The sequence below is a fragment of the Trichoderma ghanense genome (assembly GCF_004382785.1).
Source record: "Trichoderma ghanense strain CCMA-1212 chromosome Unknown scaffold_1, whole genome shotgun sequence".
NCBI classification, from domain to species: domain Eukaryota; kingdom Fungi; phylum Ascomycota; class Sordariomycetes; order Hypocreales; family Hypocreaceae; genus Trichoderma; species Trichoderma ghanense.
In genome coordinates, this window is record NW_027395664.1 from 1,983,755 (window position 1) to 2,007,448 (window position 23,694).

The window sequence follows — 23,694 nt, forward strand, 5'->3', positions numbered from 1 at the left end:
GGTGGGTTGGGGGGGGAAGAAGCCTACATGCTGTCGAATTCGTAGATGACGTTGCGGAATTTCTCTTGCATGTCGCAGATGCTGTGATTGGGTGCTTGGTTAGTTGTTGTTTGGTTGATTGAATGAATTGGGATGGTTGGTGCGAATTGTTGCGGTTTATGCAGGGTTGCTTGGAGATGGGCATCGAGGGAGATGCGGCCATAGATGTGAGTGTGATTGAGGCGCCAACTTACAAGATGGCAGGGTTCTCTGTTTGAAAAAAAGGCATTCGTTAGTCTCTGCTTGATATAATTGGGCTTCAATGAGTTCAGGCTTGGACTTACTGAACCGCAATTCGGTGGGAGCCGCCATTTTGCGATTGTAGGATGAAGAAGAGCTGGAGAATGAGAGAGCTGAAGGGAGTGGACGGAGGTGAGTGACGTTGGCAGACGGCAGTTTCGCAGGGCGGTGTAGGTGTAGTGCGGATTGAATTGGTCGTCGCAGGAGCATGAAGAGGGAGGATCTCGCGGAAGAAGAAGAAGAAGCGAAGAATGTGAGTGAATGGGAGAGAGGAGGAGGAGGAGAGAGATGAAGTTGCTGGAGATGGGGCCGGTGGTTTAATAGTTGCTCTCGGCTCGGCAAGATATTGGAGATCTGGCGGGGTGGAGGAATCTGGGGCTAAAATAAGAAGACGTGAGATGACAAAGACAGGGATGTACATTACCTAGTAGATGGCTTAAATGACGATACTTGATAACCAAGGTACTGTACCGATGCAGAGTTAGTAAGGCATGTTACTCTAGGTGGATGAATGTCTTTCTTGAATGCTGGATCTTGGATTCTGGATTCATTCTCTCGCGGCTTGGTGCATGAAGCTGGACCGACGGGGACATGATTTGAGTTGATGAGACAACAAGGTCCCCTCTGTCACGCATGTTCTTCGGGATCTGAGCCGGGGTTGCGTGAGACCATGCTGTACGTGGCTCATCGACATATTCATTAGAGTTGGCGATGGCATCAGAGAATAGAAACGGAATGGAACATTGTTTGGAAAGGCATATTCGATACATACATGCAGACAGAATAGAATGTCTCGGCCTCGGCACTCAGGGTGAACACATCTAGAACATATGAGACACAAAATAAACAAGCGAGATACTGGAGCGGAACGGCGCATAGAATGGCACGTCCCGTGACAAATGAATTGTCTCAACTGGCAAATCCATCACCCGAGGCTGAATGCCCACTCTACTTGTATCTCCCTCAACCATGAAAGGCAATCCGTAGTAATTCCAAATCATTAATGGTGGGTTCCTGCAGAAAGACGCTCGCAAATCCCCGAATCTGGAACCTGCTTGTCTCAACTGAGCCTTTTTTTTTTTTTTTATTATCGACAATTCATGTGAGACAGGTTCTGGATGCCTACATTGAGTCATATAAGCATGGAAGCAGAACAGAAGAAAAAAAAAAAAACACAAAAAAAAACTCAAATACAGGATGGCGGTCTGATGGAGTCAAATGTCGTGTCATGAGTCAAATGCAGGTGTCGGATCTGTGTTGTGCGATGCTACTACGTGGGCTTGCAGATGTGCCGACGTCTGTGTAAGGTAACGCAGGGGGGGAGAAGAAACTCGGAATGGCGTCAACCTGGACATCACAGGCCAGACGAGTGACAGTGAATATTACCGTTGAATTAACTTATTATCCCATAACTTTTAATTAGAAACCATCTAAGCCAAAGCAATCCCAATACAACACAATTCTACGCATGAAGCCACCATCCGGAAACCAAATCTAATAACCCACAACAACAAACATGATATCAAACCACCCAACACCACAACAAAACCGAAATCCATGCCTAAGAAGCAACCTCCGCAAACCACGTCCTCAGCAATCCCGCCAGCGCACTCGGCAACTCCTCCAGATTATGAACAATCAGGTAATACTGGAACGGGAACGTGTCCAGGTACCGCTCAATCACCACCCGGCTCTCGCCCCCGTCGCTCACAAACTTGGCCTCCTTGAGCTCCAGCACGCTGTCCCCCTTCTTCTTGCCCGTGTCGTCCATGATGATGAACACAATCATGATGCGCTCCTCCATCGCCTCCCGCAGCAGCCGCCGGATCGCGTCGTGCGCAGACGACGGCGTCAGCCCGTCCGACAGGATCAGCGCCAGCTGCCACAGGTCCGAACCACCCGACGACCGCTGCCGCGCCGCCCGGAACGTGTCAATCGTCTGCCGGATCAGCAGCGCAATGTCCGTCCGGTCCTGCCCAAAGGTGAACCGCTGCAGCACCTTGGCGCCCGCGTCGGACGCGAACGGATCCGTCAGCTGGTGCGCCGTGAAGACGTCCGCGCCGAAGCCCAGCACGCCCACCTGCCCGGCCTCGAGCATCGTCAGCGACCGCGACACCATGACCAGCGACTCCATCGCCAGCGCCCCCGACGACGACTCGCCCATGCTCTTGCTGTCGTCCACGCACAGCAGGATCTGGTACGTCCGCTTCGTCGGGATGCTGCGCCGCATCCAGATCTTGTCCCGCTTGTAGCTCGACGCAATGTACGGGATGATGCGCTTGATGTTGAGCCGCTTTCCGGTCCGGAACGAGCCCGACAGCTTCGTCGACTGCGAGGGGGTGAGGATCAGCCGCAGCTGCGACGTCAGCGACAGCGACAGGCTGTGGGACTTGGTTTGAAGCTCTGTCCACTGCTCCAGGCACTGCGAAAAGTCTCGCAGCGGTCGTTGGTCTTCCCAGAGGTGAGTTGTCGATAGCTGGGCTGAAGCGTCTTGCACGTCTTCTTCTTCGTCCTCCCCTTCCGCCTTGACCTGTTCGTCTTCTTGTTCGTCGTCCTCAGGCGTCGGCTCTCGGTTGTAGGCACCTTGTCTAGTCTTGACGCCTGTGCGAGTGTCGTCGGCGTCCTTGATGCCCGCATCCTCGTTTTCTTCGGCAGGCTCGCTGAGGTCCATCTTGTCGAGCTCCTCATCCTGCCCCTTTTCCTCCTCATCCTGTTCCATCACATGGCTGGTCGGGTCTTGCTTCTCCTCGTCAATCGCCATAGACTCATCCAGGGGCTGCGCCTCTTCATTGTCTGCTTTGCCTAGAGCCTGAGTGTCCTCCGCCGCATCGTCGTCCTGGAGGTGTTGGAATTCGCGTCGGCCTTGCTCCTCAGTCTCGGGCCCGTGCTGCTGCTTCTCCTCTTCTTCCGGGTTTGCATCCTTAATGTCCAGCTGCTGCCGGTGCCACCTCTCCAGCGCATCACCCAGTTTCTTGAAGGGGTCGCTGCGAGCTTCTTCCTGCGCATCGCCGTCCTCGGGTTGATCAGCCGTCTCCTTTGACCGTGATGTAGCCCCTTTGTTGCCAGCGCTCGTATCCTGATCAGCGGCGCCGTCTCCCATATCGCCGGCATCTTGCTGGGCTGCCTTGGCTTGGAACTCATCGTCCATGTCCATGGAATCTGCATTTTGGTCGATTCCAGAGCTCTTGACGTCGCTGGGGGCCGCATTGTCGGTGTCCGCCTTGGTCTCCTCTTCCTTCTTAGGCGGCTGCTGCTCTGGACGGTTTTCTTCCGCTTGCTCCTCTTCCGTCTTCTCTTCCTCCTTCTCAGGCTCGACGTCTTCTTTAACCTCGTCGACGCCGACATCCTCCTCAATCTCTTCTGCATCGCTCACTTCATCTTCCACCGCAGTCTCTGGCTCCACCTGCTGCTGGGCACCCTCATCCATCTCCTCGTCATCCACTGCCTCCGCGTCCTTGGCCTGCTCTTCTTGATCCTTGTCCTCCTCAATGTCCGACATCAGATCCAAATCATCCTCATCATCCGAGCCTGCCTCGTCGTTTTCGTCGAGATTCATATCCAGATCCTCGGGAAGCTCCAGCGCGTCGTTTTCTTCCACTGTCTGGTCTTGGCGGTTGAGCTCCTCCTTGGCCTGCACGTCTTCTTCCTCGGCTCCCGCTTCTTCCGCCTCAGGCTCCTCAGCCTCGTCACCATCGGGCTTCTGGTCCTGCTCCTGGTCCTGCTCCCCGTCGTCTGGCTTCGCTTCTCCTTCAGTTGCCATCTGCTCATCCTCCTGCTTCTGCCCATTGGCTTTATCACCCTCTTGGTCCTTCTCTGCCTTGTCGTCATCGCCATCCCACATCTTTTCATCAACGGCAGTGGGATCAAGGTCGTCCACATCGCCAGCCTCTTCAGACATGGCATCCTCCTCCTCGTCTTCCTCTCCTTCCTTGGACTTGTCGTCATCTTCTTCTTCGTTGCCATCCACGCTATTCATGTCTCCCTCGAGTTCCTCGTCCGCCATGTCGACTGCGTCCTTTTCATCTTCCATCTCGCCCGTCTTCTCCTTATTCGCTTCCTGTGCGAGCTCAGAGAGATCTTCGTCGGCCCCGATGTCCTTGCTGATATCTTCAGCGCCTTCGCCATCACCAAGACCGGTGCCAGATTCCAGTTTGCCCTCGGCACCAGACTTTTCGTCCGACTTCTCTTGCGGCATGCAGAAGCCTTGGGAAGCGATTTGCGTGAAAGCCTTTGTCATGCCGTAGGCCATCTTGACAGTAGCACGATGGATATCGAGGCTGACCGTAATGGACTGTTGACATAATGTCGCAAATTGACTCAAGATCGGCGATGCAACAGTAATGGCGCTCATCGCGGCCATGCTTGCAAGCGGCTGTCCCAGATCAATCTTTTGCAAGGCGCGAATGCATTGCTCGACCGTCTTCTCGACGTTCTTCATGTAAAGCTGATTGATCATGGCGACAAACGCATCGTTATGCTTCTTCAACCAGCCCGCCTCGTCCTCCTTCCTTGGAATCTCTGCTCCAGCCTTCTTTGCATTCTCAACAGCCACTAGGACGGTATCACAGAGCGTGGAAATAGACTCGGCAAAGCCCAAGAGGTCCATCGTATTGACTCGAGCTTCCAGGGGCTCGTGGGTGACATGGTTCCAGACACGGAGTTGCTGAAGAATGAAACCAACGCCAGGGTTGCTCTGGATAGCCTCGTCCACCGTGAGTTGCAGGCCGTTCAGGTCCTTCGTGACATCTTCCTCGAGCTTGGTGTGCACATCAGACGTAAGCAGCGCGGGAAGCTTGCCAAATTCGCCGAGCTTGGCCGCATGTTTCTCAAAGGTATCCATCCATGACTGTAGCTTCTGAATAACGGCAGTGTGATCGAGGTTGCCCAACCTTGCATGAGTTCCGAGCAAGTGAATGGCAAACTTCAGACCTTGGACAGTCCATGGGAGCAAGCGTGGCAAGTCAGTGCTTCTTTGGCTTCGGGAGAGACCGCCCAAGCTTTGGAATTTTCCCAGACTCTGGAATTGGGTTATAGTCTGCTGAAGGGATCCGAAAGCAGACATGACGCTCGCAAGACTCTCCCGTTGAGACAGTGCAAAGTGAATAAACCCTTCAACGAAACCGATGCTGCGCGCTACCTCGGAGCCAGTCAGGTCCTCAGAGTGCTCTCGAGCAGCATTTCTAGCCTTTGGAGCGAGATCAAGAGTCTTGTGGAAGTAGTACTCTGCTTCGCGCAAAATGCTGGAGCCAGAAAACTCCAATGGCGCGGTAGAAGCGAGAACAACAGAAAGCGATTCCTGCTCAGCCAACTTGTCCTGGCCGAGATTGTATCGCAGACCCATGCCGCGAAGGTCCCGCAGCGTGTCGGCAAACAACTTTCGTTTTCTCGTCTTCATGTGCTTGACTTGCTCCTTGTTCTCGTCAGTCAAGGTCGAGGGAGTCTCCTTCTTCAGCTCTGCCATTGACTCTTCCAGGCTGGAAAGGTAAGCATCCAAGGACTGTGGAACAGAGCTGGTGACTTCGGGGCTGGCAGCGATTCTCTGCATCACAGACACCGTCATGCCGACGTTTCCGAGACGCTTGCGCTTCTCCAGCCAGCCAGGGAGTGCTTTGTTCAAAGATTCAACGGCAGCTTCGGGTACATCGACTTCAACATGGCTAGGCACAGCGGCGAGTTGAGAGATTGACTCGTCGGGAAGACCTTGGTCGATAACAGACTTCATTTCCACGCCCAGGAATCCACGGAACTTCCTGACGATCCGGAACAGCTTCTGGTGGGACCTCTTGGCGCTGTCTCTGAGAGCATTGATATTGGTGTCTTTCCAGCTGGCCATGAGAAGAACATCCTTCATCTTCTTGTCAAGCGAGGCTCGGCCCTTCTGAATAGCTTCATCAGCGGCCTTCTCGTAGCGGGCAAAGTAGAGGATGAAGTTGGTAAGCGCATGGTAGATGACCGTCAGGGTAGGATAGTCTTGGATGAGGAGCTGCAGATGGCTCTGGAGCTGCTTCAAGAGCGACAGACGAGTTGAGAATTGGCCAACGATGGACGTCAAAAAGTACGTTTCCAAGCTCTGGATAAGTGACACGGCGTACTCCTTCAGTTCAGCAGGAGAATCGACCATGGAGAGAGGAACGGCAACGACCACTTGGTAGGCAATGAACCACCACGAGTAAGCATCTTCCTGGCATTTCGTCTGCTCCGTCTCAAACAAGTTGGCCCATGTCGACAGTTCCAACCGTCGCCAACGAACAATAGTGTCCGTCAGCGCGTTATACAGCGAGAGGACAGCATACACCTTGCTCGCCCAGCCGCCAAACTGCCACTCGTAAACGTGAGCGTGCAGATGCTCCACCTTTGGCAGGATCTTGGCCAGCGGATCTTCGTGCACGAGTTCGAGGACATTGTTGCAGCTCTGGATGACATCTGCCAGCGGCTGCATGTGGCCAATCTCATCAACAAGCTGCAATTCGCGGAACCTCGCCTTGATCTTGCCGACGAGAGTCACAAGTTGTCGGGCTTCGGGCAAGTTGGGGCTGGTGTAGAAGCTGTACGACTTGTCCTTATCAGCCGTTTGCAGTCCGCTGATCTTTTCGTCGAGCAGAAGCGTTGTGCTTGCGAGCATCCTGTTGTTCAACTGGCGGTCGAGATAAGGTTGATCCTTGGTCTCATTCGCAACACGGTTGCCCACTTCCTTGCTCAGATAGCGAATCGAGATCTGGGCATCTTCTCTGTCCAGGAAAATCTTCCTGTGGGCTTCGGCAACCTTCAGGGACATGTTGCGAACTGCGTCCTTCTTGTTCCCTGAACTAACAGCGACCTCTTTATCAGTATCGTACGTCGGAAACAGCTCGTTGAACTCCTGCTCGTCGATTTCTTCCTCATCTTCCAGCGAACCACGGAACTGGTAAAGGCTGCCCTTTGTCTCTTCCGCCTTTCGGTCAGCCTCGAGCTTCTTGCTCCAGTCGTCATAGAAGCGGTGGAAGCAATCGAAAATCGCCTCGCGTACACCTGGCTGGAAACAGTCGCTTCCTTCAACGTTTACTGCAACTCGGACAAGGCTGAGAAATTCGAAGCTCTTCTCAAAAGATGATTGAACGGAGACATCCCAGGCTGACCCTCCAAAGAAGGGGGTCATGTCTAGAAGCTGCTTCGTAGGCAACGTCAAATATGAAGCCGCAGCTGCATCAAACAGCGACAAGCCAACACGCAGGCATTGCAAAAGGTTCGCAGCAGGTCTGGTCATGTCCTGGTATGCTTCAAATCGGGCTGTCAGTCGATCCTGGAGTCGCTTAACATTTTCTTTCACAAGAGCCAGTCCTTCTTTGTCAATAGCGGAGTTGTCCTTGCTAGGTGATTCGAGTGCTGCGCGAAGAGCAGGGCTCGTGATAGCCTTCAGGACGTTGGAAAATTCGGCGTGTAAGCGGACAAGCTCTGAGCGCTCTGGTCGGAACACTGGCTGGACCTCCTCGGGCAGCGGGCCCATGCTGGCAAGCTCTCGGTTGAGCGACTCAATGCGTTCATTCGTCTTTTGCCCGGTAAACTTGCTTTCAAAAGCGATCAGGGAAGATATCTTGTCAGATAGGCCATTCTGAAGCTCCTCGAAGAACTCTCGCTCAATCTTTGGGCGTAGCTGAGGATCAAAAACGCGGTCAGGGACATAGAGCTTGAGGACTCCAACGCTGAAGTGAGTCCACGCCAGTGCAGACAAGTATGCGTGTTGAGCATCGTTCTTCCTCGCGAGCAAGGAAAGCAGTGCTGGAATGAGATGCTGTTCAGCTACCTGTTGGAGATGGGGAGGCTCAATAGTTCGCAGGAAGGCATCGAAGACGCCAGAAGTCTCGCCAGTAACCTGGAGTAGTTCCTCTGCCTTGAGATAAGCCTGGATCACAGCTTGCTTGAGGTTCGCGGCATGAGCGCCGAAAACTTCAAAGATTAGCTGCTGAAGGATACTGTTCACCTTCGGCAGCGGATCGGCTGCTACTTCGGCAGACAGCGAGGCAATGTGTCGCCCCATCGCCGGCAGCTCCACATCAAGTAATGCCAACGATCCAAGGCTCACGCCACCCATAGCCTGCAGTTTCGACCACAAGGTAGGCGCGAAAGTACCATCCCATGGGAACTGACCCTGGTGCACCAAAGCATCCATCGCCTGTAACAGGGCCGCTTCTCTCGTGGCGCTGACGAGTGATAGTCTTGCCTTGGTTGGGACATTTGACAAGATGGAGAGATCCCGGATTCCATTGTCCAGCGTCATGTTGGGCGACACAGATCGAAGAATGTCGAGTTGCCTCAGGGTCTCGAATTCAGATGCCAGGAATGGCAACTGCTCGGCTTCTTCGTCTGCAATGCGGCTCTCCAGTGACTCTATTCCAATGGTGAGATCCTTCACCAGTCCATCAGCTGTCAGAACGCCATCCCTGACGATTCTATAAGCTTGTTCAAGAGTCTGCTGAGCCTTTGACAAGTCGACAATAGAAGCACCAGCTTTCCATCGCAGGCTGTCAAACCTAGCGCCCAGTCGATCAAGCTCAACAGACCGGTCAAGAACTGAGCCATCTGGAATAGGAATTGGCCTCATCAAGCTCCAGAGCGATTCCATGCTCAAACCGGTGCTCAGTTTGAAACCGCTATCAAAGTCGGCCCCCAATCTTCCCAGTATGTAGGACGAAAGCTGGCGGTTGTTATCGGATTGAGTGGCCTGGATTTGCTTGCACAGCAGTGCAGTGCCCTGAGCTAAATGAGCCTGGAACGTAGCCTCGTCGAAATCACTCTTGGTAGCAAGAGCAATCGTGCGATCAATGTAGCATCGAATAGCTCTGATGAACTGAGCACCCTAATGTACCGTTAGCATAAGCTTCAATATCGGATGCAATGTCGTTATCACGTACCTCCCAAGTATCTTGAGACAACATTTCGAGGCCAAAGAACTCTATCAAAGCATTCAGGACTGAGGACAAGAATACGCTCAGTTTCACAGTAGAGTCCTTCGACACAGCGGCAACACGATCACTGATGAGGGATCTCTGCAGTCTGTTCAAAGAGACCAGCTTCGCCGAGCGAGCTTGCGTTTGCTGTGCATCAATGATGCTCTGGATCTGGTACAAATGTCGATAGGTATCATATCGAGCAGCATTCCACCTGGCTAGATCAACCGAGGGAAGCATGTTGCTGACAGTGATGTTGTTGAGAGGATGAAGTGGCTATCTCATCGTTAGCAATTGAATGAGCGACAAAGACAGATAGAAAAGGCTTACTTGAGCATATGCCAGTGCATCTGAGGCAACACCAGCCAAGTTCAAGTACAATTCTCTAAGAGAGGCCTGGAGGCGCGATCCAAGTGGCGATTGCAGAAGGGCCAAAAAGTCCCGCACAAGCTTCACGTATGAATCGCGCTCAGTGGTCATCGAACTGACAAACCTCGGTAGAAGGGTTACATCTTGGATAGAAAGATTCTCGAGAGAAACTTGGCAGGCCTCGGGATCAACTCCCTCAGATAGTAAGGCTTCGGAGTACTCGGTAGATTTGAGATATCGTTGGAGAGAGCTCTCGACGTGCGACATACGAGCAAGGGACGCGTCCAGGGCCGGTGGCGGAGTGTAGATGTGAATCTCAATGGCACGGTTCCTCATAGCACGAGACAGCTCGCCGTGGCGAGGATCCATAGTCAAGAAAATCCGGAACTCAGGATGGGGCTTGACAATCCTGGGCTCTCCTCCAGGGCCGCAGTGCTCGTTGATGCTGAGGAAGCCATTAGGCTCGAGCAGAGAGTTCAGTCTGTCCAAGACGGAGGCATTGCACATGTTGGCGTTGTCCAGGACAAGCCACTGGCCTGTCTCTAGAGCCTTGACGATGACTCCGTCGAGCCATTCAAATCGAGGGTTTGAGAGCACCAGAGGCTTGTGAAGAATCTCCAAAGCGCGAGAAAGCGAGACAAACACTTCCGAACCCGCAGCAATCTGCTGAAGCAAAGCCTCCACCGAGGTTCTAAGAGTGACGATGCTGTCGCTGTCCCCATTGTAGTTATCAAGCTGGTGAAGCAGCTGTAACACCTCGCTCGGAGCTTGTGCGGGAACCACTGACATGACGGAGTCCTGGAGAAAGTCTCGCAGATTCCGGAGGGTAGCGTTGATCTCTCGCAGAGGATCAGCTTGCTCGAAGCCTCCGACCAAATCCATGGTATCAATATCCGCATTCATGGGGAACACAACAAGAGGCTTTCCGGCAAGAGCCGCAACGTACTTCAACAGTACGGATTTACCATATCCTGAAGGACTGCTGAGGATACACGGGATGTTTTGCTTCACGCAGAGCATGATGGACTCGAGCTCCGGAAGCCTTGGCACAACGTCGATACTGGGAAGGCTCTCCGGCTGGGAGTTCAAGTTCCTATCCAGCAGAGCAAGACCAACTTGGCCGAACCGAGTCCCGAGGTCATGGTAAAAGTGGCGAGAGCGCGGCTGCCAGCTGATGACACGCCGGAATATTCTATCCACTTCGGCACGGTCCGCCTCAGTGCGGAAACGCTGCCTGATCACGATGTCAAGAAAGTCTTCGACATGGCGAGTCTTGAGCAGCGGATCGGACGAGCTCAGCAGGTTGAGCCACCGGAGGACATCTCGGAGATTGAATTCCCACGGACTGCCTTGCGCGCCAAAGCTCTTTTCGACCAAAAGATGGTGCTCAATCTGTGATACAAATTGGATCAGCAGACCGACGACCTCGTCAGACAGCTGGGGGAAGCTGTGGCTGGCAATCAACTTGAGATCATCGTCTTTGAAGACGTCGGCATACACGACGACGAATCGATTGACGAATGAAGCTGGAAGACCCTTTCGGCCGCCTCCTTGGTGATGGGGATTCTGGGCTGCAAAGAGGCGGAAGTTTGGATGGCGCTTGAAGACCTGGTCGAGTTCCGAGATGTACACCTCGCCACGGTGGTCCAAACAGGCGTTCAGACCCTCGAGAACAGATTGAGACGCAAGGTTCATCTCGTCAAGAAGAACCCATTCACCCTTCTGCATAGCTTGGAGGAAGGGTGCGTCTCGCCAGGCAAAGTTTCCCGCTTCTTCTCCCTCCACAGGAACGTCTGTTCCGAAGAGATCCATCAGGTCAGTCTGGTCCGACAGGTTGATTCTGGTCAGGGGCTGGCCACAAGCCTGAGCCAGGGCAACCACCAAAGAAGTCTTTCCGACACCAGGGCTGCCTTCCAGCAAGATGGGCTTCTGGGTTTGCATTGCTCGAATCACTCTCATGGCGTTGAGACGTGTGGTCGGTGCATGGAAGGCAAAGCTTGATGGGGTCGAGGCCGCTGCTGTTCGAGACGCACTGAACCCTCCAATGGTCAGATGAGATTCGGTAACTTCAAGTTCAGGCTGAGTCTGGTAAACAGCAGAGACATCTCGGCCAAGCAGTTGCCCCAGTTTGCTGAGGCATTCCACTCGTTGACGATGAATTGCGTTGGTGTCCGTCGCCAAGATAGCAGACGGGTTGGCACCCAGACTATCAATAAAGATGGCAGCAGCTCCGTGAACTACCGAGACGACGACATCGTCGCCTGCTGATGCATTGATAAACTGAACCCAAGCGAGAACCTCGCGCACAGAGAATGGAGCAGTGGCCATGGGGCGGAATGTGCTGCCAAACCAGGCCGCAAACTGAACCACGGCTTCAGCATAGCTCTTGGCGGCATCGATCAGTTTGGTCCGAGTGATGTCGTAGATGTCATCGCTGTCTGACAACGGAGGAACCCAGATCTCGGTGAATCGGTTTCGCAGGGCCGGAGAAAGCTCCTTCTTACCAAAGTCGCCACCAGGATTCATGGTAGCAAAGAACTGGTAACCGTCCGCACCGACAACGAAGGAATTGTCCACTCCTTTCTCCGCCAACAGTAGCGTTCGCTGAGGCTCGAGGACAGAGTTGAGTCGTTCCAGAACCGAGTCGTCGGCCAATGAAATTTCGTCGAGGAGGAAGAAGTGGCCGCCTCGCATAGCCTCTACAAGGGCACCGTCAGACCACTCGAACAGAGCCATGCTCCTTGTCTCGTTCGCTGATATCCTCTCCTTGACCTGCTCGGGTATGGCATCGAGGACTGCTCTGTCAAGCGACTTATATCTCTCCAGTCTATCTGCCGGCGAACCAGATACGTCGACATCGCACTGTCGCAGAACCTCAGTTACGTCAGCATCCAGCGCCTCGAGGATGGCACCCCTATTCCGGATGGGACGCTGAGAGCCGATGATATCTCCAGTCTCCGTATTCTGGTGGGCATTGACGATGTGTAGCTGTCTGCCAAGAATCTCGGCGAGCAGTTGCACAACTGTTGTTTTGCCGCATCCAGTTTCACCAACAAGGAGAACAGGCTCGTTGTTCTGCAGAGCGCGAGACACGAGCACATACAGCCTCCTTATCGCGTGAGTCCAGACAACGCCTTGAGCATTCGCCCGATGGGCAATGTGCTTCAGCTCTGGCGCCAATTCCGCCGAGTAAAGATCATGTGGGTTGAGTGTAACCTTGAAGACCTTTTCGATGACTTCTTTGACGGCGGTTCGTTCTTCGTCATTGCGCACCCTCTCTGCCAGCAACATGAAGCCATGCGCAGCGATCTCTTCACGAGTATCCGCCTTTCTGAGAGCCCATCGGAACAGATCTCGAAGAGTGGCAAAGCTGTCTTTCTGTTCAAAGACTCTGCTCGTTTGACGGAGTCGCGATAGCTCCTTGTAGACATTGACAATACGCCTACAGTCGGGAGGTGAAGTGTTTCGGCTGCGCTGCTGAAGAATGTACTCCAGCTCGTCCTCGGGAATGTCGTCGAAATGCAACTCGAGAAATCGATTTCGGAACGCCCTAGACAGCACCTTTCTGCCTCCGTAAAGACCGGGGGGGTTCTGAGTAGCGAAGAGAATGAAGTTTTCGTGGGGCTTGACAACCTCCTGCGTCTCGGGAATCAACAGCTCGCGGTTGTCGTCCAGTAAACGATTGAGGGCTTCGAGAACATCAGTCGGCGCCAAGTTCAACTCATCCAGGACAATCCAGTGTCCTTGCCGCATAGCCTGGACGAGGAGACCCTCCTGAAAGCGCAACTTCCCATCCGGTCCCGAGATGTACGTGCCCAGATACTCTTGAAGATCAGTGTGCTCGTGGTTGTTTATCCGGACAAATCGGTTTCCCGTAAAGTTTGCCAAGTACTCAATCATACTTGTTTTGCCAGCCGACGTAGGTCCTTGAATCAGGATGGGGAAGCGCCTCGTGGAGGTTGCTCGGACAAGATTCAGGAGATTTCTCTCCACGTAAGGGGTTATGATGTAGTCGTCTCGCTCGATGGGTGTCTGCTCGCCTTGGAACAACCAGTATTGTCGATCTCGGCTCTGATTCTGGAACTTAACGTATTGCCGACCGTCGCCGGGGTGCTTTGGAGGCTGTGATAAGAGGGACTGCGGATTTCCATGCTTGTCCAAGAGATGGTGGTAAATCAGGGGCAGAAGCATCTTTTCAGAATTTCGGTCCAGTAGCGTCAAGAAACCCATGGAGAAGCCTTCGTACATTGCTCGACGCAAGCCATAGAAGGGAGCTATGGTATTGACATAGCTCAACACTCGGGTCAGCGTACGCAGACTGAAGTGGGGGACTTCGTTCGCTCCGTCAACCAAGCGCTTCTCCTCGGCCATTCGCTTCGTGTTGAGGTAAAGACGTGCAATATCATCGCCCGCCTGATCGTTCTTGTTGCTGCCATTGCCCAGGTATGTCTTGATGATGGTAAGCAGGTCCTTCAAGTCCTTGTCGGGGCTCTTCACATAAAGCTCAGTGAACCTAGACCGAATGCCGATAGGCAGATCTCTTTTGCCGATATCCGTTGCCGGGTTCATGGCACCAAAGATGCGGAAATTCGGGTGCGCCACGATTTTCTCAATCTCTCCTGTTTCAGAGAGAAGGATGGACGGCCTCTCGTTCGGGCCGGTCAAGAGATCTGTAATGCTCTCGAGCGTATCTGGTGAAGCAAGGTTGATCTCGTCCAGAAGAACCCAGTCGCCATTTCTGACGGCCTTTACCAGATTTCCTTCCACAAAGGAGAATGCGAAGCTGCTTGACCCAGAGATCTGTATATCAAACTGCTCGAGGGTTCGGGCAAACTGGTCCCATCGAGGCTTCAGTTCCAGGAGCGCCTGCAGCTTGGACTGAGTCTTCCGCCTCTTGGTGGGCTGAGAGTCATCCCCGTTCCTCGCCTCTGCCTTCTCCTGTTGAACTCGCTCAAGCTCAGCTACGATCTTGAGAAACATCTTGGGCGCCTCCCTCCACAGCTTTGATAGCCTTGACCACTGTCCCTTGGCAAAGCACTTTCCGACTTGCTCAAGATATTTCTGGTTTTTGGATGCAGAGATTCCCGTCGCTGCAAAGAGGTCTTCGAATTCTTCCTTCAGGGGCACGGCCAAACTCCGGACGTTGACGGGCTTGAAGCCGCCCAAAAGGTCGCCCACCTCACTCTGCTGTGAAAGATTGACCGCGATGAGCTTGTGACCAAGTGACTCGGCCAGCTGCTGAACAACAGTCGTCTTTCCTATACCCGTCTCTCCGACAAGAAGCACCGGCTCGTTGAGCTTGACGGCTACTGCAATCTGCTCCAAGAGCTTCTTTGCATGAGAAGTGCTCGCAAATGGTCGCTTTGACTTTTGCAACTTGTTCACCGTCTTCTTCTTCCGCAGCTGAACTCGCCCAATGCTAAACCGAGCATCACTCTCTTCCAAAGGGGGTATATTGGCAGTCAAATAATGGTCTGCCCGTTCTTTGGACAAATGCATCTCTTCAGCAATGGCATAGGTGAGTTGTCTTCCAAGCTCGTCATCCGGACAACTGCCCACGAAGCAGTCGACGGCTTCCATGAACATCCAATCTCGCGTAGTTTCGGTGATGGGCTCCTCTCCGGTCGTTGATCCTGCAGCCAGCAGGCACTCCTGTAGTCTCCGGCACCACTTCAACAGATCCCTTAGGTTCATCTGTCGATCCATGACCCGGCCGCGAGACAGAGAGCGAGGACCACTGGTGACTTGAGCGAGACGGCCATAGACGGCGATGATTCCGGGAAGAAACTTCTTCAGGATAGGGTGCGTCTGAAGAACTACCTCCTCCAGCTCGGACTGAACCATGGGCTCCGTATACAGAGACTGCCAAAACCGCATGCCGACAATGCTGGGCAGATTCTCGCGTCCGTTCATGCCCTTGGATGTCCTCACAGTCGCAAAGAGGCGGAAGCTGTTGGCAGCTTTGATTCTCTCTCCTCGGCTCGGAATCAGCAGCTCGTTGCGCTCAATCAGGGGTAGGAAAGTGCTGAGAACTTCGGTGGGAGCGCGGTCAAGATCCTCCACCAAAACCCATCTGCCTTCCTTGATCGCTGTGGTTAGCACACCTGGACGCCACGAGAAGCTGCCGGGTTTCGAGTCTGTCGAGTACAGGCCGATGAGCATCTTGGCGTCTGTCTGCTCGTTCAAGTGTAGCGTCACCATGCCGGAGTACATGCCGAGTTGCTTGGCCATCTCGTGGACCAGCGCCGTCTTTCCACTGCCAGGCAAGCCATGGAGAAGGATGGGTTCGGGATTTCGGATCATGGCGGCGAGGCGCTCGAGATTGCTGGTGGTCGTCGCCGTCATAACGAGATCTGACGGGCCGCTAGTTGGTACGGAAGGTCGTGGGAGAACGATTTTACCATAGGACACGGCATGTTGGGTGAGAGGCTGGAGGAACGGCTGGCACTCGTGTTGAGATTCTTCGGCATATCGCTTCACCTGCTGGCGCAATGCGATGATCTTCTTGGCGCGCGCATGCTCATGCAGTGACAGAAACCCATAGTCCACCAATGCGCCGTCGAAGTCAGCAGTGATGGCATTCGCACTGCCGACGTGCAATTCGATGAGCGATTCCAGTTTGTGATCGGAGGCATGGAACAGCTGGCAGAAGATGCGAATCGCCAGATATCTCACTGCCCTACTCTCATGCGCAAACAAGCTCTGCAGGTAGTCGGGTGAGATTAATGAGCTGAACGTCCTCAGATCAAAGCTGAAAAGCCTCCAGTATGTTAGTAGAGCCTGCAATAATGCATCTGCATCCAAGTCCAGAGAAACACCATCCAGGGCCGGCAGCACCAGGTGAAGGGAAGGCCCCTGCACAGCTTCCTCTCCCGCCTTGCCAGGACACCTCAGAAAAGTCGAAAGGTACGGCGCAAACGGTAAAATCCTCGCAATTGCCGATGCAATCAATAGTCGTCGCATTCCATTGCCGGCGTTGAGAATCCACCGCGCGCAGATGTCGGAAAAGACATCCTCGAAATGCACAAAGATGCGCTCTGTAAGTGTGGGTGTGAGCGCCGCCTCAGCGACAGCATCAAAGAGCTTCGTCGACGACTGATGCTTGATAATCTCAAGCAGCTCAGCGGGCAGATGATCCAAAGCAGCCGCGTCCCGCAGGAGCGACCTCCTCTGCCGAGAGACATCAATCAAGGCCATGATTGAGCTCTTTCTTCGTCCAACGGAATCTCCGTCTGTCGCAAACTGCTGCTTGATGCTGTCTTGAACTTTTTTTTCTACAACTTTTTTTTTTTTATATGAGCGTCCCGCCAACTTTTTTTTTTCCTAGTCGGGAACAAGGGTGCGGGAAGGAGGGGCACTCGGGGCTACGAATTTCCGGGCCAATCAGAGGCCGCTCAGACCGGCAAAGTTGAAGCTTTTCGAAAAACTTCAAGACAGGCCATTCTCACGACGAGGGCCAAGGCCAAAGAGTCGACAAGCAGATTGCCCCCACGAGTTCCGCGAATTGGGCCGCATCACTTGTTCCAATCGTCAACCCTTCATCTTCTATACCACAGCAATGGCCTCTCCGTGTCGGTTTGCGGCGCGCTCCTGCGCTCGCCAGCTGCGATCCGCCGCCGCTCCTCGATCACCCGCACAAACGCTCCGAGTGTCATGCGCCTCGAGGCGGTACAACTCAACCGAGGCCGAGGCCGTGAACCCCAAGATTGCCGACATTGTCGACCAGATCAGCAAGCTGACGCTGCTGGAGACTGCCGATCTCGTCTCAAGCCTAAAAGTAAATGCCTAGCAAAAGACGCTCACTCACACGAAGTGGCCGATACCCGAACGACGGCTGTCATGCCCACCAGCACCACGACTAACATTGGAATTTTTCCTTCTCATAGAGCAAGCTGAACATCCCCGACATGCCCATTGGCGGCTTCGCTGCCCCTGCCGCCGCCGCACCCGCCGCCGCCGTCGAGGAAGCCGAGGAGGCGCCCGCTGCCCCCGCCGAGAAGACGCTCTTCACGCTGAAACTGCAGTCAATTGACGCCGCGGCCAAGGCCAAGGTCATCAAGGAGGTCAAGGGCATGCTGGGCCTGAGTTTGGTGGACAGCAAGAAGTTTGTCGAGAGCGCGCCCAAGATGATGAAGGAGAACGTGCCCAAGGAGGACGCGGAGAAGATCATTGCCACCATGAAGGAGCTTGGTGCAGTTGTTGTGATGGAGTAAAGGATTAAGGAAGACTAAAGGAAATGGCAATATCTGGGAAAGGGGTTGTCCGCATGATCTTTATGACACGATAGATGGTCGAGGTACATGTACAAAAATCTCGTGTATTATATATCAAAGAAGAGATGTATTTTTTCTACCTTTCTTTTGCCTGATATGGAGTCAATCGGTCTAGCTGTTCCTACAACCGTCTTTGCAATGCAGGAGATTCTTCTTCTTCTGGTATCATGGATGATATAGCAATTCGGGGTATCTCAACCTTCCATACATACACTTCTCATACCCAATGCGGGACTGAAAGACACACAAACGCCGCCCAATGCAGATATACTAACATGACAAAAGCAAAAGCTCAATGGCCGTTGCCATTCGTCGGCTGCTGATGCGAACACTGCTGCATCTCCATCTCCTTGGTAAAATCGTCGCCCTCTTCCGTCAGCAGCCGGTCGTCATCCTCACCAAAGTCACTCGTCTCCTCCCACAGCTTCGTCATCTCGGCGTCTTCTCCCTTGGGAACGGCCCAGATCCTCTCTCGCTCGCGCTTGTGTCGCTCCCGGTCCTCTTCAATCCGCTGCTCGACCTGTCGCTTATCCAAGCCATGTGTCGCGGGCCGCCGCCGGGATTTCGACTCGGAGCCCGGCGCGTCGGTCATGTCGACGTCGCTGTTGGGGGACGCGAGGCCCAGGTCATCATCGTTTGTCCCTCGTTCCTTGATGACGTCCTCAATCTGCGCAACCACCTGGTGCTCCAGGAAGCCCTTGTTCTGGAGCCCCGTCAGGACCTGTTGAATGCGACGTCAGTCAACACGCAAAGCTGGAGGTGATGGAAAAAAAGGTCGTTCACACTTTTCGGACGACTTTGACATTGGCCGCTCCGGAGCCGTCATCAGGGGCCACGGCATCGACAACCCGGATGATGTCGCGCTGCATCATGCGGATGTAGTCCGAGTGGCCATCGCGCTGCGCCAGGTCGAGGAAGTGCTCAATGAAGTACATGATATTGGCACGTGTATTCATGTTGTTCTGTCGAGGCTCGGTCAGCACTGGTCATTCATTCATATCAGGGACAACTCCCACGAAAACGAGTCGTCAGCACCAGCTTCATTCTCTCCCACTCACCCGCTCAACCTGCTCGAGGATGCATGAGTGCAGGTCCTCGTCCATGTCCTTGTACTTGAGCGCATACTGCGCCGCCTTTTGCGCCGAGGCCACCGAGGCATTGAGGTGCTGCAGCTGCGAGCTGAAGCGCATGCGGACCTCGAAAGGATCCGCCATGTTGCGCGTGAGTCCTCCGTCTGAAGAATTCTTTTTGTCAAGGTCGAGGTCTGAAGTTGCGCAAGGCTGAGTATGGAGATTTGATTCTGCGCCTCACTGTGGCTTGACGGGACTGGCTAAACTCGGTCAGTGAAAATACAGCACATAGAAGAAGAAAAGCACCAGACGAGCATCAACTGCATCTTGCAGCTCTCGGTGAGCCACTGCAAAAAGTCCAGGCTAGGACTAGACCGCATCAGCTTACATACAGGTGGCTGGTTAATTACAGCTTGTGCTACAGGTCGTGCGCCGCATCACTTTGTGCAGCTCCGAGCGTCTTCTTCGGTTCGATCTGTTTGCTGTTTGTTCAGTCGCCCATGCAAGCCCGCGGTAAAGAGCCGGAAACAAGGCATCTGAAGCGGGAAGCTGCCCGGAGACGTGCATCGCCCAACAGCCGCTGCACGGCCTAAACTGCCTCCGATTTAGGCCCTTTTGGCCCCAAGCCCCAGCGTCTTTGAAGCCGAAAACCCCTGAATGCAAGCACATACAGGACTGAGGCCTGTATCAGGTAGGTTTTAATCCATCAATAGTCATCCAATGCTCCAATGTCCAATCGAATTACTCCTCACGGCATGAGCATTACCACAGACAGTAATAGTTGGGTAGCAACACTAAAACAGTGCCAGCAAGATCAAAGCAGCCCGAGTGCAAGCACAAAACTCAAGGATGAGCTGAGATGGCAAACGATGAAACATTGTCGGCTGAGCCATTATCGCCTTCCACCAGCTCCCTGGATTTGGGGTCCGTCAAGCACCAGGTCTAGGAGCCCAATGCACGCGTTTGTTTCCGTAGATCGCCGTGGAGTTGTATTTACACCAGAGCAGAAATCCTTGTCCCTTTTGTTTATACGTACCTGATCCTATTGAACAATGAGATCCGTCCCGCTGGGCACCAATTGCTCCGGAGACAACCGTGTGCCGTATTAAAGGGGGGGGACACAGAACCGGCTCACTCTTACTCGTCTTATTTAATCGTCAAACTTGGACCAACTTGAGATGAAAACGAGAGCAAAATCTTGACCAGTCTCTCATCTCATCCCCCTTCCTAACAATATTTCCAGCCTGGCGGCGACTTGGGTGGCCCGTACTCTTTCTCTTCTCTCCCGTCCCCTGTTTGCGCTCTTCTCCTTTTTCTGGCCACCTGTCAACGCTAGTAAACCGGCCTTTCGTAAACTCTTGGAAGAGCACTCCGACATCATCAAGACCACCACCACCACCACCACCACCACACAAATGTCCAACATGATGGCTCTCACGCATCACAGCACGCCTCAGCCGCCTCAGGACCTGACCATGGCGGTCTTGGGTTGCGGTAAGTCTCAATGAATTAAAAAGAGAAAAACAGAAGAAGAAGAAAAAAATCAATGCAGCCTCACCACCAAATCTTGAAAGTCTGAGTTGAGAAACTCATGCAAACCCAAACTCAGGCACAATGGGCATCGCCATCCTCAACGGCATCCTCACCTCCCTGGTCGAGATGCAGGGCCCCAAGCCCCTCCAGTCCGGCGCCTCGACGCCCTCAGAAGACCTCCCGCGCTCGCTGCCCTCGCGCTTCATCGCCTGCGTGCGCACCCCCGAGACGGCCAAGAAGGTCAAGGGCGCCCTCTGGGAGCACTCGTCCATCCTCAAGGTCGTCCGCAACGAAAACCTCGCCGCCGTCCAGCAGTCCCAGGTCATCCTGCTCACCTGCAAGCCCTACATGGTCCGCGAAATCCTCGGCGCCCCGGGCATGGCAAAGGCCCTGCACGGCAAGCTGCTCATCAGCGTCTGCGCCGGCATCACCGTCGAGCAGCTCGAGATCGCCCTCCACGGCGCCGTGCCCTCCAAGGACCCGGACGAGGACGGCCGCTGCCGCATCGTCCGCGCCATGTGCAACACCGCCGCCCTCATCCGCGAGTCCATGACCGTCATCAGCGCCACCGAGCCGCCCCTGCCCCGCGAGACCGAGACCCTCGTCACCTGGATCTTCAAGCGCGTCGGCGACGTCGTCTACCTGCCCGCCCGCTACATGAACGCCTCCACTGCCCTCTGCGGCTCCGGCCCGGCCTTCTACTCCCTCTTCCTCGAGGCCGCCGTCGAGGGCGCCGTCGCCATGGGCCTCCCCCGTGCTGAGGCCACCAGGATGGCCACCCAGACCATGCGAGGCACCACCGGCCTCATCCAGAGCGGGGAGCATCCCGCTCTGCTCAGGGAAAAGGTCTGCACTCCCGGAGGCTGCACCGTTAGCGGCGTGCTCGTCCTCGAGGAGGAGCGCGTGCGTGGCACCATCTCAAAGGCCGTGCGCGAGGCCAGCCGCGTTGCCGGCCAGCTTGGTAAGAACATCCAGGCCGCAACCGTCATCCCCCAGGGCGACACTCATCTGCACTTTGATGAGTAGGCGAGTGAGTTTGTTGGCAGAGCATCTGCTGGGTCTTTTTAATCAGTTGATTTGTGTTCTTTATGAAAGAAGAAGCATTTGGCATGCCCTGCTTGCTCGGGTTCCTTTTATACAATAGAATACATAGAGCCACTGTCTCTTTTTTTTTTCTCCTCCTCTCCTGAAAGTGTGTCAAAGTTGTTTCCCGCCCAACGCCTGCTATAACATTTCCTATTGAGCCTCATCCATGGGAGTTCATGAACCCAAGCCTCCTCCATATGCCACCAGCTTTCCCCTTCACGCGTCCTCCACCCTGGCCTTCTTGCTGGACGTTGCCTCCTCCATGTCTTGATCCAAGTCGTCATCCGCTTTCCGCTTTCCATTGGACGGAGCGGAGTGCTTCATGGCCCGATCATGGGCTGCCAGAAGCCTGGCGTATTCCAGCTCCACGCTGCCCAGCGTTTCTGACAGTTTTTCGATCCTCTCACCAACATCTATTTGAGAGAGCACTTCTTTGTTGTGGCGGTATAGCCGCTGCTTGACAATGAGCTGCCACAGTTTTTCCTGGTGCTTGTCCGCGGCTGTAGGAGACGGAACGTCCTCGTCAAGCGACATGGTTGGCCGAACTGATCGCGGAAGCTGGGACATCAGATGCATCTCCAGGACCCGGTAGAACTGCCGAGGTGCAATCTTGGCCTTTAGCCGAATCTTTTCCAGGTTTTCCTGCCCGACAATGAGGGGAGGCAGAGGCCCTGACTTGGGAACTTTCACCTTGGTGTCAAGGCGAAGCTCTCTGAACTCGGGCATGTTTCGCAGGAACGTCAAGTCGCAAGTATCCCGCAAGTCGTCAAACGCCTCGTTGGGGTTTTCCACTACAAATTCTTGCGTCTGGGGATGGTCGTGGTAGTATTTGAAGATGGCGTCGTAAAGATGCGCTCCGTTACCCTTGCCCTGGAACGGCGGCAGGATGATAAACTGCGAGAGCCTTGTTCTGCACGGGAGCTCGGACAAGTCCATGTCGCCCGCCGGCAGCTCCCAGTCTTCCCTCGGAGAAGTGGGCGGCGTCGGTATCGCTGGGAAATAAAAGAAGCGGTAGACCGTGGCGTAGCCCACAAAGGTATATGAGGTCTTCTCCGGATCGTCGACCGACTTTTGCTTGCGATACAATAAGAAGAAGGTCCACTTGTCGGCATCTGAGAGATCCACCGTTGAAGGGCCTTCCTCTCGATCCTCGCCAATGTAAGAGCCTCCGTCGATGAAGAGGCGAGCGAAGATCTGGATGCGACTGTTGAGCTGCTTGACAGCAGGGTCGACAAGGCTTGCCGTGCGAATTTCGTACTGGCCATCGGAGCCGTGGAAGCTTTGGTACAGCGTTCCGGGCGGCGTCCAGTTGTCGCCAAGCTGCTGCGAGCTGTTCTCGAAGTCCGACCCCTTGACAAAAGCGACTGCAGCAGGTCAGCACACGCCATTCCGTGGTACATCCAGTGGCAGAAATCGCAAACCTTTCGGCAGATGGCCTCCCTCCTCCAGAATTTCCACGACATCAGTGGGCGCATGCTCGCCGACAGGCTTCATCTTCTTGCTATATGCGACCCGTACGTGCGGGCGCATGTCGTTGGCACGATACCGCAAGTTGATCTTCAAGTCCTTGTATCCAAAGATCTTCTCATCGTCGCCAAAGATGGAGTACGTGAACTTGGGGTGAAACGTCGCGATGGTCTTGAGGCCCGATTTCGACGGCGACACCAGGCTGATGTTGAGCGCATCGTTGGCATCCGCATACCCTGCCTATTGAATTAGCGCGGGACCTCTCTGAGAGCGCAAGGTGGAGTGAAGCTTACACTCTTCAAGGTCGGGAAGATCAGCCATGGCCAACGGAGGGGATAGCGACGATGCTCAAGTTGCTGCTGCTAAGAAACCTCGGGGTGGTCGATCGCGTAAAGTGAAAAGGATGCGAGCGCGAAGAGGGAAACAAGCAGCGACGACAGCGCGGAGAGCTTCCCAATGTGCGCGATGAGATGAATAGTAAGATAAAGAACAGGAGAATACGAAAAGGATATTATGCCAGAGAAAAAGGTCCGTCGCAGCAAGAGGCGACAAGCACAGAAGCATCTATCAGCTGCAGTCGAGCCTCGCAGCAAAAGCGCGTCTGCAGCTTAACGCGACTTTCAATTAAGCGGCTGCATCTCGCGGCTGCATCTCGCGGCTGCATGGATGCCCTGAATCCAAGGCAGAGACGCT

The 23,694-nt window shown here is 54.2% G+C and overlaps 7 protein-coding genes across 7 annotated transcripts in view; 3 read left to right on the plus strand and 4 right to left on the minus strand.

The window, feature by feature from the left end:
• The window catches only part of CCMA1212_002042 (Isochorismatase domain-containing protein 2), a gene marked incomplete at both ends in the record, with an annotated part of 993 nt that extends 642 nt beyond the window's left edge, over positions 1 to 351 (minus strand). The window contains 3 exons of the mRNA XM_073699445.1: positions 28 to 81; positions 234 to 249; positions 324 to 351. Of these exons, the coding sequence (XP_073561955.1) occupies positions 28 to 81; positions 234 to 249; positions 324 to 351 (98 nt within the window). The remainder of the gene's footprint in view (positions 1 to 27; positions 82 to 233; positions 250 to 323) is intronic.
• A 1,264-nt stretch (positions 352 to 1,615) lies between these two features.
• On the plus strand, positions 1,616 to 5,125 carry CCMA1212_002043 (uncharacterized protein; the record flags this gene model as incomplete). Its single annotated transcript, XM_073699446.1, is given in 7 exon segments — positions 1,616 to 1,620; positions 1,949 to 2,476; positions 2,699 to 2,740; positions 2,767 to 3,070; positions 3,086 to 3,297; positions 3,331 to 4,453; positions 4,835 to 5,125. The coding sequence occupies 7 exon segments, from the start codon at positions 1,616 to 1,618 to the stop codon at positions 5,123 to 5,125; spliced, it is 2,505 nt and encodes an 834-aa protein (XP_073561956.1).
• CCMA1212_002044 (Midasin) lies at positions 1,841 to 16,769 on the minus strand (the record flags this gene model as incomplete). Its single annotated transcript, XM_073699447.1, has 3 exons — positions 1,841 to 9,112; positions 9,168 to 9,479; positions 9,534 to 16,769. 3 exons carry the CDS (start codon positions 16,767 to 16,769, stop codon positions 1,841 to 1,843), a joined length of 14,820 nt encoding a protein of 4,939 aa, XP_073561957.1.
• Positions 16,770 to 17,130: 361 nt separating this feature from the next.
• On the plus strand, positions 17,131 to 17,785 carry CCMA1212_002045 (54S ribosomal protein L12; the record flags this gene model as incomplete). The annotated part of the gene is made up of 2 exons (XM_073699448.1): positions 17,131 to 17,349; positions 17,459 to 17,785. The coding sequence occupies 2 exons, from the start codon at positions 17,131 to 17,133 to the stop codon at positions 17,783 to 17,785; spliced, it is 546 nt and encodes a 181-aa protein (XP_073561958.1).
• Positions 17,786 to 18,137: 352 nt separating this feature from the next.
• Positions 18,138 to 19,059, minus strand: CCMA1212_002046 (CTD kinase subunit gamma; the record flags this gene model as incomplete). Its single annotated transcript, XM_073699449.1, has 3 exons — positions 18,138 to 18,566; positions 18,631 to 18,807; positions 18,904 to 19,059. The coding sequence occupies 3 exons, from the start codon at positions 19,057 to 19,059 to the stop codon at positions 18,138 to 18,140; spliced, it is 762 nt and encodes a 253-aa protein (XP_073561799.1).
• Positions 19,060 to 20,339: 1,280 nt separating this feature from the next.
• CCMA1212_002047 (Pyrroline-5-carboxylate reductase) lies at positions 20,340 to 21,474 on the plus strand (the record flags this gene model as incomplete). The annotated part of the gene is made up of 2 exons (XM_073699450.1): positions 20,340 to 20,409; positions 20,525 to 21,474. 2 exons carry the CDS (start codon positions 20,340 to 20,342, stop codon positions 21,472 to 21,474), a joined length of 1,020 nt encoding a protein of 339 aa, XP_073561800.1.
• Positions 21,475 to 21,750: 276 nt separating this feature from the next.
• On the minus strand, positions 21,751 to 23,322 carry CCMA1212_002048 (Histone acetyltransferase type B catalytic subunit; the record flags this gene model as incomplete). The annotated part of the gene is made up of 3 exons (XM_073699451.1): positions 21,751 to 22,898; positions 22,956 to 23,237; positions 23,295 to 23,322. 3 exons carry the CDS (start codon positions 23,320 to 23,322, stop codon positions 21,751 to 21,753), a joined length of 1,458 nt encoding a protein of 485 aa, XP_073561953.1.
• Positions 23,323 to 23,694: the final 372 nt, after the last annotated feature.